The 17,771-nt window shown below is 53.4% G+C and overlaps 1 protein-coding gene across 1 annotated transcript in view; it reads right to left on the reverse strand.

The window, feature by feature from the left end:
• The window catches only part of dchs1b (dachsous cadherin-related 1b), a 93,312-nt gene that overhangs the window by 13,900 nt on the left and 61,641 nt on the right, over positions 1–17,771 (reverse strand). Inside the window, exons 8-18 of the mRNA XM_079737673.1 lie at positions 14,178–15,311; positions 13,297–13,484; positions 12,824–12,920; positions 11,844–12,001; positions 8,310–8,762; positions 6,915–7,210; positions 6,542–6,657; positions 3,078–3,317; positions 1,728–1,853; positions 1,038–1,247; positions 46–302 (exon numbers count right to left, since the gene is read on the reverse strand). Coding sequence (XP_079593799.1) covers positions 46–302; positions 1,038–1,247; positions 1,728–1,853; positions 3,078–3,317; positions 6,542–6,657; positions 6,915–7,210; positions 8,310–8,762; positions 11,844–12,001; positions 12,824–12,920; positions 13,297–13,484; positions 14,178–15,311 — 3,275 coding nt within the window. The remainder of the gene's footprint in view (positions 1–45; positions 303–1,037; positions 1,248–1,727; positions 1,854–3,077; positions 3,318–6,541; positions 6,658–6,914; positions 7,211–8,309; positions 8,763–11,843; positions 12,002–12,823; positions 12,921–13,296; positions 13,485–14,177; positions 15,312–17,771) is intronic.

A 17,771-nucleotide genomic window follows, 5' to 3' on the forward strand; every position in this document is an offset into this window, starting at 1 on the left:
ACTTCCGCGTTGACGTTGGTTTGCCAAAACCCCCCTCCCCCTTACCTGCAGAACCTGGGCCCCCTGGGTGGCGTCCTCCGACACGTCCACCGAGTAGCTGCTGCTGCCGAACACGGGGCTGTTGTCGTTGACGTCCATCACGTTCACCTCCACCGTCACCGTGGCGCTGAGGGCGGGACTCCCGTTGTCCACGGCGACCACCTCCAGGGAGTACCGCTCTGTGGCCTCCCGGTCCAGAGGCTGCGAGGTGGACAGGGCTCCGGAGCCGGCGTGGATCTGGAACATTCCTTCAGGGTCCCCGGCTGGGAGGAGGGAGAGGGAGAGGGAGAGAGAGAGAGAGAGGGAGAAGCTAGGTTATTACCACATAACGATGAATCCTACCCTAATATTTGGCCAAGAATATTTGCTGATGATCGCCAGTCACGCACTCACTCAGTCACCCTCTCACTCTCTCACTCAGTCACTCAGTCAGCCTCTCACTCTCTCACTCAGTCACTCAGTCAGCCTCTCACTCTCTCACTCAGTCACTCAGTCAGCCTCTCACTCACTCACTCAGTCACTCAGTCAGCCTCTCACTCACTCACTCAGTCACTCAGTCACCCTCTCACTCTCACACTCAGTCACTCAGTCAGCCTCTCACTCTCTCACTCAGTCACTCAGTCAGCCTCTCACTCTCTCACTCAGTCACTCAGTCAGCCTCTCACTCTCACTAAGTCAGTCAGTCAGCCTCTCACTCTCTCACTCAGTCAGTCAGTCAGCCTCTCACTCTCACTAAGTCAGTCAGTCAGCCTCTCACTCTCTCACTCAGTCCCTCAGTCAGCCTCTCACTCTCTCACTCACTCAGTCACCCTCTCACTCACTCACTCAGTCCCCCTCTCACCCACTCACTCACTCACACTCGCTCAGTCACTCACCCACTCTATCTTTCTCTCTCTCACTCACTATCTCACTCGTTCACACGCACAGATGCACAAGCAGACAGACGCCCCCACACACACGCACGCACACAGAGACACACACAGGCGGCGTCCCCGTACCCCTGATGCGGTAGAGCAGGGTGCCGCTGGGGCCTGAGTCCGGGTCGGTGGCCTTGAGGAGGCAGAGCTCCACGGGCTCCTGGTTCTCCGGCACCTCCAGGCTGTACCAGGGCTTCCCGAACACGGGCGCGTTGTCGTTCTCGTCCGTCACCTCCACCCGCACCACCGCCTTGACAAAGCGGGCGGGAAGACCACCGTCCCTGGCGTAGACTGGCATGGGACGGCAATCAATGAATGAACTCAATTAACTCGATTAACTAATTAATGGACGAGGGCGCAAAATGCTTCTGAATATCGCATTTCAATTCTTGCGATACTTGGTTAAAAATACGGCTTACAAGAAAAAATAACAAAAAACACACATCAGGTCATGATTCCTATTGTTTTAAAAGATATGAGGTCATCTTTTTTTTTTTTTTTTTTTTTTTTTACAGAACCGTTTGCGTTTTACTGTATGTTTCAGAGATCTATAGCATATGAGTTAAAGTTGGAAATAAGCTATTATTTTGTAGAAATAGAGAAGGTAATAGGAAAAAATACATGAGGTTAAATAAATGTATTCCAAAGTAAACCTTGGGTGAGGTCATTATTATTCTATGTTATCCAATGGAATTGTTCTTTCCCCTTCCAATTTCCATTTCCCCACAGAACGCACGCGTACATTACAGCTAATGTTGAAAAAATGAGTACCTGTTAGCGTGTAGCGGTCCTGCACCTCTCTGTCCAACTCCCGGGTGGTTGTGATGACACCGGTGACCGGGTTTATCACAAAGCCTTCCTCGGTCACGCCCCCGTAGGTCACATGACCGTTGGACCCTGGGTGGGGGAAACCGAGGAGAGAGGCACGAAGAAAAGAAAAGTCGTCAGGTTCTGCGTAAAACGTTTGACGCAATCATCTCTGGGAAAAACACTGGGAATTGAAATGCATGTCTTTGATTGGTTGGAATTGAAATGCATGTCTTTGATTGATTGGAAATGGTGCAGGGTGATGTCACCTGGCACTAATCCCGGCCAATCAGTACCATAACAATCTGTGTTTGATGCTGGTGTTGGGTTACGTTTACAAAAAGAGACTATCTCCCCCTTTTTAATCTTCCAATTTATTTGCAAAGATGGCTCCATTGTGCGATCTTGGTAAGGAGCTAAAGAAACGTAAATGAGATAAAACCTTCCAGATGTGGAAAAGGAGTAATAACAAAAACATGCACACAAGAGAAACACAGATCTTGTTCTACTTTGCCAATATAACCACACAATTTCATTAGCGGTTTCGGTCTGTTTTAAAGTGATAGAGCTCAGCCGTTGTCCTAGGGTCTGTTAGACCGTGTTTGTCAAGTGTCTGAGCCTTCACTTCATTGGAGTCGGGCAGGCTTTGTGTAAGCCACAGCTGTGTACTGTACAGAGTTCCAACGTTGAATCATTTGATCAACTCGTTATAATTGGATCCTCAGCAGGACGACCACAGTTGGAAATACCTCCACATCACCATAATTGATTCTTAGCGGCCAACAAACGCAAAAATCTCAAAAGCTGTTTGTCTGCAACGGGCCCAAATTCCGTCTGTGATGTTCTCCGTAATCCTGTTTTGGTGCCGGATAATGAGTGGAAAATCTTAACGAAGTGTTACGGCTTAGTTGTGCATAAAATCGAATGCCAAAATAAACGAGCATGAAATAAATGATGGCGGTTGTCGCCACTGGTAAGCCAGTTCTCACAGTAAATGGTCATTGTTAAAATGGATGCATTTCTATGGCACCGTTCTAACCAGTGGCCACTCAAAGCACATGCACACATTCACACACCGACGGCGGCGTCAACCATGCAAGGCGCCAGCCAGCTCTTCAGGAGCAGTTAGGGTGAGGTGCCTTGCTCAGGGACACCTGGACACTCAGAGGAACTGGGGATCGAACTAGCAACCCTCCGGTTACCAGCCAACCCGCTCTACCTCCTGAGCCACATGCCCCCCTACAATGGTGGCACACAGCGCTTCGCATCTTAGCGCACAGTCCCTCATTTCACATGCCTCGCGCTTCGACGCACCTTGGTCGCGGTCGGAGGCGCTGACCGTCAGCACGGTGGTGCCCGGCCCGCGGTTCTCCGTCACCTGGCTCTCGAACTCCGCCCACTGGAAGGTGGGCGCCTCGTCGTTGACGTCGATGACCTGAACGCAGAGCAGCTGGTGGGTGGAGAGCGGGGGGGTCCCGTGGTCCTCGGCCACCACCGTCAGGTTGAACACCTCCTGCTCCTCCCGGTCCAGGGCCTTGAGGATGGAGAGCGAGCCTGGGGGGGGGGGGGGGGGGGGGGGGGGGGGGTCAGGTTTGTGTTTGTGAGTGTGTGTGTGTGTGTGTGTGTGTGTGTGTGCATTTGTGTGAGCGTGTGTCTCTGTGAACGTTTGTGTTGTGTGCATATGTGTGTCTGTCTGTGTGTGTGTGTGGGTGTGTGAGGGTCAGTGTGTGTGTGTATTTGTGTGTGTGCTTGGTGTGTGTGTGTGTGTGAGTCAGCATGTGCGTTTGTGTGTGTGTGTGTGTGTGTGTGTGTGTGAGTCAGTGTGAGCGTTTATTTGAGCATATGTGTGTGTGTGTGTGAGTCAGCATGTGCGTTTATATGTGTGTGTGTGTGTGTGTGTGTGTGTGAGTCAGTGTGAGCGTTTATTTGAGCATATGTGTGTGTGTGTGTGAGAGTCAGTGTGTGCTTGTATTTGTGCATGTGTGTGTGCGTATTTCAGTGAGCATGCTGTGCAGATTAGTGGCTTCCTGTGTATACATTGCCGTGGTTCTGCCCTCTACTGTATCTGAGCGAGAGGTGGTAATTTATACGCCCCGGGGTCCAAACACAAACACACACCTCTTTTACAGCGCGGCTTTACGGCCGTTTCCCCAATAACACGCCGCCAACAGGACGCTAATTCTCCGCGTGTTGGTCGGAGATTAACCTTTGACCTCGTCCCGTGGCACCTTTCTTTACTTATGCTTTAAATACAGTCTGTGGTTCCAAAGTTACGGGGTTCATGTGTGTGACACGTGCTTAGTTGTGTATCTATTACGCTCCATTACAAAGTGCAACTCCGTATTTCACAATTCGATTAACCTCTCATAAAGTGTAATTGGAAATCTCCCCCCCCCCCAGTTTAACAGCATATTGGCCATCCATTAAGATTATGAGTGTGTGCTTGTGCCTTCCGAGAGTACAAGTGCGTGTGTGAGTGTGCGTTTATGTGTTTATGTGTTAATACGTAATGGTATGCACTGTGTGTGTGTGTGCCGGCTCAGCAGAAGCCACGCCGGGGCACACGGGCGAGGCGTGCAATTTACGACGGGCGCCCGCGATCCAAACACACACACGGCGGCCGGCGGCGCGGCGCGGCCCGGAGATCTGAGCCATAAGATTCTGCCGGCGTTCGGTTCTCTCCCCCCCCCCCCCCCCCGCCCCTCGACAGAGCGTGCTGTTTGGGTAACGACCCCACCGTGGCTGTTTGTTCTGGACCCGGTTCACGAGCGTCACCAGGGGTGTGATCTCTTTATTCCGGGAGTGTTTGGACAGAGGGAGGGGGGGGAGGGGGGAGAAGGGGGGTGGGTAGAACCCCCCCCCCCTTCCCCATCCCCTACAGACCCCGCCCCCAGCCGAGAGGTCATGGGTTTTTAACTCTTCAGTGTTTGTTCAACCACACAACATGTTTGGCTTGGCTCTCGCGTCGGAGGGGAGGGACGAAGGGCAGACGTGGGGTCGGAGGTCAGGCTGAGCGCGACCTTAGAGCTTAGTGTAGTTTATGTATCATAGGGGATGCTGTGGTGGTGCTGTAGCACGCACACAAGCACAAACGCGCGCACACACACACACACACACACACACACACACACACTCATTCGTACTCAGGCACACACTCACACACACAAACCTACACCCTTGCATGCACACACACACACCGTCATACAAACACACACTCATCCATACTCAAACACTCACACACACACACACACACACACACACACACACACACACACACCTATACCCTCGCAAACACTCACACACACACACACACACACACACCAGCAAACACCTTCACGCACACACACACTCACACACACACAGACAACTGCACCCCCACGCACACACACAAAACCCTAACACACACACACACCTTCCTTTTGCCTTTTCACACTTCTCTATTTATATTATTTATTTAGTGTTTAGTGTTACCGGTTCCAACCCGTCGTAATTGGGTGGGACGTCAACCCCCCCCCCTCCTCATTACAGTTGAACTCTCCCTGGCTTCCTCCTCCAGCAGGGAACCTTCCAGTATCCGCACAATATGTGTGTGTAAACATAGATACATCAACACGGCCATTACTCACGCGCCGCGGCGGGGCTAACGGTGGCATGCTACACTTAGCGCCGCGCCGCTAGCAAATGACACGCAGGAGGAGTGAAACGTTAGCCTGTGTTAATTCACCGGCCTCTGGGCGATAATTGAGCAAAGACCCACCCCCCTCCATCTGGAAGCTGCATTAAGGGTGTGCATTATGGTCTGTATTATGACTATGTTATTGTTTCTAATCTGTTCACACACACTCTCCCTCACACACAGACGCATACACACACACACACACACACACACACACACATACCGGTACACCCACACGCACACACACGCACACAGACGCATACGTATATATGCATTATCATGGGAGTATGCCGAGTGTTTTTATACGGGTGATTATCTGATACAGGGTCTGGTTCCCATGGTGAAACACTAGAATTACAGCCCATCGCGCAGGTGATGTATTGCTCAGGCACGCTGTAATCCTCAGGCCGGGAGGTTTACGGCCGTCGTGAGTAGTCTAGCAGCGAGGTCCTTGTGGACCCAGACAACTGAACAGGGAGGGTTTGTGTTTTTTTTCTGCGCCGAGGTTCAGCTTGTGTTGCGGACGATGAAATGACCAGCGGGTCGCTGATGTAAACCAAATGGAATGCGTCTCGGTACCGGTCGTGGTTACGTCAGGGTATTGACGTTTTCAGAGCCGTGTGTGTAGCTATGTGTACGTTTTCTGTGTTTGTTGTTTGTAGAATGTTATCGATATGTTGTTTTGCATAGTTGTCTATGTTATAGTTGGCTAGTTATTTGATATTGTTCTCTATATGAATGTGTAGTAGTTGACTTTAATGTGTGTGTTTGTGAGCCTCACCAGTGTGTGTTTGTGTGGTTGTGTGAGTGTGTGCGTCTCACCAGTGTGTATTTGTGTGTGTAATCTGTGTGTTTGAGTCTCACCAGTGTGTGTGTGTGTGTGTTTGTGTGCTTGAGTCTCACTAGTGTGTGTGTGTGTGTGTTTTTTTTGTGTGCGTGAGTCTCACCAGTGTGTGTGTGTGTGTTTTTTTTGTGTGTGTGTCTCACCAGTGTGTGTGTGTCTGTATGTATGTGTGAGTCTCACCAGTGTGTGTGTGTGTGTGTGTGTATGTGAATGTGTTTGTGTGTGAGTCACATGTGTGTGTGTGTGTGTGTGTCTCACCAGTGTTGGGGTTGAGACTGAAGCGCCCGGCTGAGTTCCCCGTCTGGATGCGGTACGAAACCCGACCGTTCTCCCCTTCGTCTTCGTCCCGGGCCATCACAAACACGATGACAAACCTGTCCACACGCACACACACACACACACACACACACACCAGATATTAACATACAACACCTAAAACTAGCACTGTGCGTGTGTGTGTGAGTGCAAGAGATGAAAGGAGAGAGAGAGAGAGAGAGAGAGAGAGAGAGAGATACAGAGAACATGATAAAGGGCGAGATAAAGGGAGAGAGAGAGAGAGAGAGAGAGAGAGAGAGAGAGAGAGAGAGAGACCTATAGACCCAGTGAGCAAGCGCGGCAGAGTGCCCCCTACCCGACGGGCTGGTCCTCCATGACGCTGACCACCGACGGCGAGCTGAAGGCGGGGGCGTTGTCGTTGACGTCGGTGACGAACACGCGGGCCGTGACGGACCCCCAGCGCCGCAGGGCGGGGTCCAGGGCCTGGTCCGTGGCCCGGACCACCAGGTAGAGGGCGGGCGTGGCCTCGTGGTCCAGCCTCCCGCCCAGGGTCAGGACCCCCGTGACGGGGTGCAGCGACAGCAGGTCGGGGCTCGGGGGCCAGCAGTGCTCCAGGGTGTAGCGGAGCTCCCGGTTGGGCCCGCTGCCATCCTGACCGAGGGACGGAAAGACAGAACGTTCAGGACAGATGTGAAGAACGTTCAGGACAGATGTGAAGAATGTTCAGGACAGGTGTGAAGAACGCTCAGGACAGGTGTGAAGAACGTTCAGGACAGATGTGAAGAACGTTCAGGACAGATGTGAAGAACGTTCAGGACAGATGGGAAGAACGTTCAGGACAGATGGGAAGAACGTTCAGGACAGATGTGAAGAACGTTCAGGACAGATGTGAAGAACGTTCAGGACAGATGTGAAGAACGCTCAGGACAGGTGTGAAGAACGTTCAGGACAGATGTGAAGAACGTTCAGGACAGATGGGAAGAACGTTCAGGACAGATGTGAAGAACGTTCAGGACAGGTGTGAAGAACGCTCAGGACAGGTGTGAAGAACGTTCAGGACAGATGTGAAGAACGCTCAGGACAGATGTGAAGAACGTTCAGGACAGATGTGAAGAACGTTCAGGACAGATGTGAAGAACGTTCAGGACAGATGTGAAGAACGTTCAGGACAGATGTGAAGAACGTTCAGGACAGGTGTGAAGAACGTTCAGGACAGATGTGAAGAACGTTCAGGACAGGTGTGTTGTCCTTATGAATAGCTTCCTTAAGGGTTGGTGTGTTTTGGATGGTGTACCTTTTTTTAGTTTACGTGTTTCAGGTGTAGGTATTTGAAACGTATTTTAAATTAAAACAACCAATCTACAAGGCCCCCCCCTGTTTTATTTAAAAATAAATAAAACAGAGAAATAATTAATAAATAAAAACAGTAATAGTAATAATGTACATATAATACTAAGAGTGATACTTTGACAACATAATAGAGTATATGAAAAAGATGGAAAAAGACACATAATACATCAACAGAATAGAATCCAATAGAACAGAACTTCAAACGAAGTTCCCTGAGTTTAATTGGTTTAATTCGTTGAAGTGGTAAACTGTCGACGGTCAAGTTAAACTAACCCCTTCCAGTCCGTCCAGTACGTTCGCTTCTACGGTCAAACTCGTACAAACCGAACGCTCCGGCCGGGAATCAGCCCACTACATCGGGATGTAACCCCAACCCCCCCCCCCCCCTCCTCTTCCTCACCTGATCCACCGCCTGGAACGTGTAGACCGACGCCCCCGGCTCCGCGTTCTCCGGGATCACTACGGCGACGGGGTCCTCAGTGAACTCGGGGGCGTGGTCGTTGCTGTCCAACACCTGGATGTCCAGGTGCACCAGGTGGCTGCTGGGAAACGCCCGGGAGAAGTCCGACACTTCCACCCTCAGGGCGTAGCGCGAGCCCTCCTCGTAGTCCAGCTCCCGAACCAGCACCACGTCGCCCTTCAGCCGGTCCACCATGAAGGTGCCCTGCCGGTCCGTCCCGCCCACCACCAGGTAGGTCACCTGGGCCGGCCCGCCGTCCAATGGGGCGTCTCCCGGCGGGTCCGACGGGCGCAGCGAGCCAATCGCGGAGCCCGGGGCTGCGCCTTCGGTCGCCGTGATGGTCATGGAGACCAGGTTGTTCTTGTCGGGTGAGGATCGGGTGATGCCGAGGACCTGGTCACGCAAACACACACACACACGGACGCACACGCGCGCACACGCACACACACGCACACATGGACACACACACACACACACACACACACACACACACACACACACACAGTGAGATGAGATGTTAAAACTGTGTTTGGTGTTGATTCAAAGAGGGTGCGGAGCTCATCAGCAAGTGGTTAGGGATAAGGGTTTGGGGTTAGATTCCTTCTGTGCTCAAGGGCCACTGCTTGTTGACTGCAGAAGTCCATCCACTGGAGTGGATGTCAGCCTAATACCCGAAAACCTTGAAAGACTCGGCAGGGACAGAGGAATGGGTGCCGCCTCGGGCCGCCGACTCCTTCGGCGGAGAACACCTGAATCATGACATTACGACCACCGCTAGGGCTGGTTAGCGTTTGGCTCACCCCTAGTGCACAACGGAGCCACAACTCACGCGTGAAAGCCGGTGCGTTCCGACGGCCCAGAACGTACGTTTAACCTCCTGCACCTGGGCCATTATCCGGCCCTGTCACCGTTCTCCGCGCTTTCCCTCCATTTATTCCTTTTGGCACTAATCATTTTGGCCCAAGTGGGCTCCCATCCACGCAACCCGGCGCGCTGCAGCAGAGGAAGCAGGCCCTAAACCCCTCCCTGCCGCAGCGTTGCTTCACTCTTTTGAAGAGCCATGTGTACTGGGGTCAAGGGGGCACGGGCGTACATGTTCCTGCGCCTGCTGCCTTCCTGTGGTTCCGACGTATGGTTCTTGACGCGCCCAGCCCCGACGACAGCCTTGAGACGTGCTCTGTTTCAGCCTTGCCGGGATCTTTTCAACAATAAGGGGATCCTCGCAGCCGCCACAGAGGAAAACAAATCGCGCAGGAGTGGCTGCCAGTAAATTATTTAGCGCCGAAACACCCCGCCGAGGTGGGAGTTGTGTTGCAGTGTTGGGGGGCGTTGTAAGCGAGGCTCTTTCGGAACAACACTGGGACTACTGTCTCCCTGGAACGACAGCTGACTCACGTTTTAAAGGGAGGGGAGCCATGTCAGGACGCCACGGCCTTTCCCTCAGAAGTAGCAGATCAAGGCGTGTGTTTAAAGTTTGCAACAATGTTCAGACACACACACACACAAAGGCCCACTTGCACCAGACCAACCCTGTTTCTCGGAGCTGTTGGTAATAATCAGTGTTTTACGACAGCTTGACATGAAACGCAGAGGGGAAAGGAAGTGATTTGGCCTTGAAGCCTGAAGCTGAAGCTGTGTTTCCCCAACAGTCTCCGTTGCGCAGCGAACGAGGAGCTCGCCTGTCAACAGGTGACCGAGGTGATCGTATTTCACAAAAACATGCATTCTCTTTTTTCATTTGAACTTTTCAAACTCTGATACGCTTCCTTCTTCCCTGTTTTGCTCTTCTTGGATATTTTTTGGGGTGCTTTTTCCCCCGTCTCACATTTCACCTGCTAGCTGAAATACGGTATCGACAGGGAGTCTTGTCTGAAGTGCTGTTTTCACCCTATCGTGTTGCTCGGATCCACAGCGATGCGAAACCGTAGCTTCCAAAAAGTTGAGATGGTAGCCGTTTGGATGACAAAGTGTGAGTGTGTTTGTGTGCAATGTGTGCACTGTGAGAGTGAGTGTATCTGGAGACGTTAGCTGTTTGAAGTGAGTGTATGCACATGTGCTTAGATGAAAGCATCTGTGTGTGTGTGTGTGTGTGTGTGTGTGTGTGTGTGTGTGTGTGTGTGTGGGTGTGTGTGTGAATCAGCACCAGCTACTGTTTGCATGGATAACAAAATTGTGTTTGTGTTTGTAGGAGTGAATGTGGATGTGTGTGTGTGTGGTTTGTGTGTGCCTGAGTCAGACTGCATGTGTGTGTGAGTGTGTGCTTGTGTGTGTTAGTGTGTCTGAGTGAAAGTGTGAGTCGGACTGCATATGTGTGTGTGTGTGTGTGTGTGTGTGTGTGTGAGTGAAAGTGTGTGTGCTACTGTATCCATGCGGGCCCCCCCCCGTCGGTGTTCAGAGAGATCTGTTGCAGCAGGCCCCTGGTCACATGTCATCTGGGAGCGTTTGATACCAAGGTGCCTGTTTCCCCTCGGCCCTAATCTCAGTGTCGGGTTTGCGGCCCTGCCGTGATTACCATCCTGTTCCCTGTACTCAGATCTCTGGCCCCAGACAGAGAGGGGAACACAATGGAAAGGAGCACCGATCGGTGGTCTAAACACACCGCCTTCCGTCTTCCCCCAGAGCACACCGCCTCAGTGGCGGCACACACACTTTTTGGTTTCTTTCCCTTTCTTTCTTTTCTAGGTTTTGTTGTTTGGCCGTTGTCCTGAGGCTAAGTGTGTGTGTGTGGAGGGGTGTTCAGAACTATAACCCAGTCCAGCTCTGGCCTCCTCCAATCTCCCAGGTTCCTCACCTTGGCTTCGGGTTACCCCGGCAACCCCTGGGTCAGGAAATGCACTTGGGGAGATGGGCCTGATAATGTGCCCCTTTTTTACAGACAGATTGAGTTTCCCTTCTCAGAAGTGTGTTTTGTTGTTCTTCTGGAGTTGAGACTCATTATTTTTCCAGGACTGGCTGCAGATATTGTGTTCTGTTCTTCCGCGGCGCGGAGGAAATGACCCGGGAACACAGGGCGAAACCCGAAGCTGGGAGTGCGCGGACTGTGAGGTAATGTGCAGATAGGCAGCCTCACAGCTGGAAGTCCGCTGCACCTCGCTGACCTCTGGGTGCCTTTTCTCTTTTCTACTGATGCACACGATGCTGGCAAGGAAGCAGGCAATTATCAAGAGACGGAGGCACTGTGGCCTGTGTGTGTGTGTGTGTGTGTGTGTGTGTACGTGCCTTTGTGACTACGTACCTGTGTGTCTGAAGTGTGTGAGTGTGTGTGTGTGTGTGTTAAATGATTAATTGGTGCGATACCAGTGCTCTGAGTTGAACTTTGTGGTTCTTGATGTTACTCCAAGCGTTTACGGTGTGCACGTTCACGGTGTGCATGTTCACAGTGTGTCCATGCGTGGGTGTGTCCATGCTTCAAATGAGAGTGTGAGCATTTGTGCGAGTATACGAGAAGCGAAGCCGTGTTTGTGTTTTCCGTACCTGGACGCGGAGCTCGCAGGTGGCGCTGAGGCCGGGGTCGCCGTGGTCGCTGGCGGTGACGGTGAAGGCGTACTCCGACCGGTCCGACGCCGTCAGCGGGGACGCCGTGCGGAGCTCCGCCGTGGTCGGGTTCAGGGAGAAGCGCTCCGCTCTGACTCCTGTCGGAGAAGAGCCGCACGAGGGAGTGAGTGGGTGAGTGGGTGAGTGAGTGGGTGGGTGAGTGAGTGAGTGAGTGAGCGAGCGAGTGAGTGAGTGAGTGAGAGATTGAGTGAGTGAGTGAGTGAGTGAGTGAGCGAGCGAGTGAGTGGGTAAATTAGTGAGTAAGTGAGTGAGTGAATGAGTGAGTGAGTGAGTGAGTGAGTGGGTGAATGAGTGAGTGAGCGAGTGAGTGAGTGAGTGAGTGAGTGAGTGAGTGAGCGAGCGGGTAAATTAGTGAGTAAGTGAGTGAGTGAATGAGTGAGTGAGTGAGTGGGTGAATGAGTGAGTGAGTGAGTGAGTGAGTGAGTGAGTGAGTGGGTGAATGAGTGAGTGAGTGAGTGAGTGAGTGAGGGGGTGAGTGAGTGAGTGAGTGAGTGAGTGAGTGAGTGAGGGGGTGAGGGGGTGAGTGAGGGGGTGAGGGGGTGAGGGGGTGAGTGAGTGAGTGAGTGAGTGAGTGAGTGAGTGAGTGAGTGAGTGAGTGAGTGAGGGGGTGAGGGGGTGAGTGAGGGGGTGAGGGGGTGAGGGGGTGAGTGAGTGAGTGAGTGAGTGAGTGAGGGGGTGAGTGAGTGAGGGGGTGAGGGGGTGAGGGGGTGAGTGAGGGGGTGAGGGGGTGAGGGGGTGAGTGAGTGAGGGGGTGAGTGAGGGGGTGAGGGGGTGAGTGAGTGAGTGAGTGAGAGACTGACTGACTGATTGTGTGTGAGTGAGCGTGTTCCAGAGTGAGTGAGTGTGTGTGTGGTGCATGGGGTGAAACCGATCCGGTTAACTCCCTCAGTGATGCTCACCGGACAGAGAGTAGAAGATGGTGCCGTTCTCTCCCTCGTCCGGATCCTTAGCGCTGAGTGTCCCCAGGAGAGACCCAGACGGGAGGCCTTCCATCACCTACAACCACAGCAATCAACCGTAATCAACCACATTGTCCTGCGTCCATCCTCCCCCTCGTCAAGTCTGTTCACCGACATTATGATCCAAGGCTGCACCTCGATTTAAATATGTCAAATAAATCATCAATAAGTATTTCTTAATATCCCCGTTTGTTTGTTGAGTTTGTGAGTGTGAGCATGCCTTTGTGGTAAAACCCAGGGAATGATGTGATTGGCCCACGTGTCACTCCACAGCCAATCACAACGCAGCTGGCCCCCACAGCTGCCCACATGACTAAAGGCCAGTCGCCATGTGTGTGTCCCCAGTGATCGACAGCCCAGCAAAATCCCACCGGGATAAATCCCCACTGTTCCCTACTGACCCACCCCCTCACCTGAAGGAGCATCTCCTGGTCGGAGGCGGCGTGCGTGAAGGCGGGGGTGTGGTCGTTCTCGTCCAGCACGGTGATGTGCGCGGCGCCGGTGGCGCTACGGGGGGGGGTGCCTCCGTCCTGGACCACCACCATCAGCTGGTAGCTGGACTGCTGCTCCCGGTCCAGAGCCACCCGGGTGCTGACCTCACCTGGAGGGGGGGGGGGGGAGAGCAGGGGGGGAGGGGCTTAGACACACTCGGGTTCCATCCACCGCCATCATTTTGTTTCAGTACGGTGGCCGAGGATCAGAACATTTATTTTACGACCATAATGCCATGAAAGCAAAGATTTCCTTTCTGTCCAAGTGCCCAAAATATTGTAATATTTTTGATGTAAAAAGTAAAATAAAATCATTTCTCAATGAAATAATATGACTTAAGGATTTATTTTATGAAAAAATAATTGAAGGTTTTATCCTTTTTATTGTATAGTGAGTAAGGCAGGAAGGTATGTCTTACTCACTATATATTATAGACTATAATATACTAGTTCTATAGAGGGGAAGACATGCAGCAAAGAACCACGGGCAGGAATCGAACCCGGAATCGAACGGACTGGGCCTTAATGGTACGGACTGGGCCTTAATGGTACGGACCGGGCCTTAATGGTACGGACCGGGCCTTAATGGTACGGACCGGGCCTTAATGGTACGGACTGGGCCTTAATGGTACGGACTGGGCCTTAATGGTACGGACTGGGCCTTAATGGTACGGACTGGGCCTTAACGGTACGGACTGGGCCTTAATGGTACGGACTGGGCGCTCTACCCGGTGAACCACCGTGGCACCCCGACATAAGAGTTTTCAAAATAAAAGCGCGACTGTTCCTCGTCCCCCGCTCACCGGTCTGCGCGTTGATCTGGAAGTGGCGGTCGGCGTGCAGCAGGCGGTAGGTGAGGCGTGCGTTGAGGCCGGCGTCGCGGTCCGTGGCCACCACCCTTCCGAAGCCCGTCCCCGCCACCTGGTTCTCCCGCACCGCCAGGAAGGCGCGCTCCTGGCTGAGCCGCGGGGCGTTGTCGTTCTCGTCCGTCACGCTCACCCGCACCGTGGCGCTGCCCGTCCTGCCGGGGGCCCCCCCGGGGCCGGCCGGGGGCCCCGAGGTGGCCAGCACCGTCAGCAGGTACATGTCCTTGGCCTCGCGGTCCAGCGCGCTCCGCACGAACAGCCACCCGTTGGTGGGGTCCACGCCAAAGCGGGCCGCGTCCCCGTCGGGGCGCAGGCGGTACGACATCGTCCGGGTCGAGGAGGAGGACGACGAGGAGGACGAAGAGGAGGAGGAGGAGCCCGCGCCGTTCCCGGCCGCCTCGCGATGGAGGGCGCGCACCTGCAGGAAGCGCGTCTGCAGCGGCGTGTTCTCCCTCAGCTCCACGCGGTAGGTCAGCGTGTCGAAGCTGGGGCCCTGCGCGTCCTGCGCCTGCACGTGCACCACCAGCGTGAAGGTGGAGCTCAGCTGGGGCGCGCCGCCGTCCTTGGCCACCACCTGCAGGTCATAGCGCGGGACGCTCTCGTACGACAGCGCCCCGATCAGGCGCACCTCGCCGCTGCCCCGGTCCACGCCGAACGTCCTGTCGCCCACGCCGCCGCCGCCGCCGCCGCCGCCGCCGCCGCCGCCGCCGCCGTTCCCCGCCGACACCAGGTCGAAGCTGAGCTGCCCGTTGTGGCCCGAGTCGCGGTCGCTCGCCTGCACGCGGTAGATGACGGCGCCCATCTTGGTGACCTCGGGCAGCAGCAGGGACTCGGAGGAGGAGGGCAGGAAGACGGGCGCGTTGTCGTTGACATCGGAGACGGTGATGCGCACGCGGCTGGTGGCGTAGGCCGGCGGCGAGCCGTGCCGAGCCTGCACCTCCAGCTCCAGGCTGGGCCGCGTCTCGTGGTCCAGGGGCAGCGCCGTGCGGACGGAGCCCGAGGTCCGGTCCACCGTGAAGTAGCCCTCGGGGTCGCCGCTGGAGATGGAGTAGAGCACGTCCTTGGACACGCCTGGTGGGTGGAGGAAAGGAGGAAGAGGAGGAGGAGGAGGAGGTGGAGGAAGAGGAGGAGGAGGTGGTGGAGGAGGTGGAGGAGGAGGAAGAGGAGAAGGAGGAGGAGGAGGAGGAGGAGGAGGAGGAGGAGGAGGAGGAGGAGGTGGTGGAGGAGGAGGAGGAGGAGGTGGTGGAGAAGGTGGGGGAGGAGGAGGAGGAGAAGGAGGAGGAGGAGGAGGAGGAGGAGGAGGAGGAGGAGGAGGAGGAGGTGGTGGAGAAGGTGGGGGAGGAGGAGGAGGTGGTGGAGGAAGAGGAAGAGGAGGTGGTGGAGGAGGAGGAGGAGGAGGAGGAGGAGGAGGAGGAAGGGGGTGGTGAGGAGGTGGGAAGAGGAGAGGGAGGAGGAGGAGGAGGAGGAGGAGGAGAAAAGGGGTGGTGAGGAGGTGGGAAGAGGAGAGGGAGGAGGAGGAGGAGGAGGAGGAGTTGGAGGAGGAAGAAGAAGAGGAGGAGGAGGAAGGAAAAAGAGGGAGAGGAGGAAGAGGAGGTGGAGAGGATTAGGTGGAGGAGGAGAAGTTGGCGAAGTTGGATGACGTGGAGAGGATGAGGAGGAGGAGGAGGGACAACAATGAATAACTCAGACAGAGAGCAGTGTTGTGTCTGAGTGTTGTTTAAAAGAGGAGCCCTGCCAGCAGGGAGTCAGTAATCTAGATGAGAAACTACTTGTGTCTGGAGTAGGATTTCCTGCGAGGCAACCAGGGACAAACTAATTCCCCATTTCACAAGGATAGTAAACATTACTCCATATGGACAGACCCAGATCCCTTCCATTCTCCTGACGGGTTTCAGGCCGGTTGTTTGGGGGTCTGTTAGGACCACAGAGGTTCCCCGGTCGTTCGAGACACATGAAACCCATTCCTCCCCATGAGACATGTAACCTGCCTCTTCTGTGGCAAAATAATCGGGGAATGACGTCACTTCTCTGTTTACTGTTTGATAAGGGCTTTGTTGGATAAGGATCTTGTCATCGGATCAGACACTTTTTATTTCACACGTTTTAAGCATGCTCTGCTACAATACATTTAACCTGCCTGTTTTGCGCGAAACAATCGGGGAATGACGTCACTTTTCTGTTTACTGTTTGAGAAGGGCTTAGTTGGATAAGGATCTTGTCATCGGATCAGACACTTTTTATTTCACACGTTTTAAGCATGCTCTGCTACAAAACATTTAACCTGCCTGTTTTGCGCAAAACAATCGGGGAATGTCGTCACTTTTCTGTTTACTGTTCAATAAGGGCTTAGTTTGATAAGGATCTTGTCATCGGATAAGACACTTTTTTATTTTCATTCGTTGTGCGCTTGTTTGGAGACAGCCAGCGACCGCGATAAGTGCACTTCAAATCCACTCCGAAGCCCAGTGCACTCGGCTGTGCGGACACACTCCCACTCCAGATTCCGAACCCATCCAAATCCATTTCTCCCTCATTAATAACGGGAGAGGGCGAGAGCGAGAGAGAGAGAGAGAGAAAATAAATGTCCCGGCCCAGTGAAAAGAATCCCCAGCACGGTAGGTCTGGAGGCGCCGTTGACGAATGGGCCCGGCTAATGGAGTGCGATGGGCCTGTTGCTTGTCTGTTTGTACAGGTCTGCCCCAGCCTGCCGTAACAGACTGCAGGTAGGCTACTCTCCCCTGCTGCATTAAGGTGACGCTAAGGTTACTCCACAAGCGTCGGAGAGGCGCACTCACGGTGATGGAGATCCATCAAAGCACAGACCAGAGGAGTGAGCTTCTCTCTCTGCGATCCGTCCCTCACCGGAGTTACCGGGGGGGCTGATGTCTGCGCCAGATCAGTGCCGAGGAGGGGATACAGAAGCGGAGCAACCGAAGGATAGTTCATCTACCTTAGGGGGGGTGTGGTGTCTGTGCTAACTAAAAGCGTTGACCTTTCCCCTGTTCAGAGCCTTGTTAATCCTCTGTAATCTTAGCCTTGGTTTATAACGAATTACCCTTTCGGGAATACCTATTTTGAGCTTTCTATAAAGTGTGTAGCTAAAAGAAGGTTAATATACAGTTACTTCAAACTACATATCCACCTGCCCTAAGCTCCACATTCAGGGGTGTGATTCAAGGGAGGTTAATATATCGTTTGTAGTTTGGAAAAACTGTATATTAACCTCTACTGAGCACCACCTTCAAGGGTGTAGCTCAGGGAAGGTTCAAATACAGTTATTTCAAACTACATATTTCCTTCCCTGAGCCTCACCTTCAAGGTTGTGGCTCAGGTAAGGTCAATATGCAGTTGTTTTAAACTACATATCAGCCTTCCCTGAGCTCCACATTCAAGGGTGTGGCTCGGTGAAGGTTAATATATAGTTTGTAGTTTGGAAAAACGGTATAAGAACCTTCCAGGGAAGGTTAAAATACGGTTATCTCAAACTACACCTCGACCCTTCCTTGAGCTCCATCTTCATGAGTGCAGCGC

Source organism: Pollachius pollachius (genome assembly GCF_949987615.1).
Source record: "Pollachius pollachius genome assembly, chromosome: 6".
NCBI lineage: Eukaryota > Metazoa > Chordata > Actinopteri > Gadiformes > Gadidae > Pollachius > Pollachius pollachius.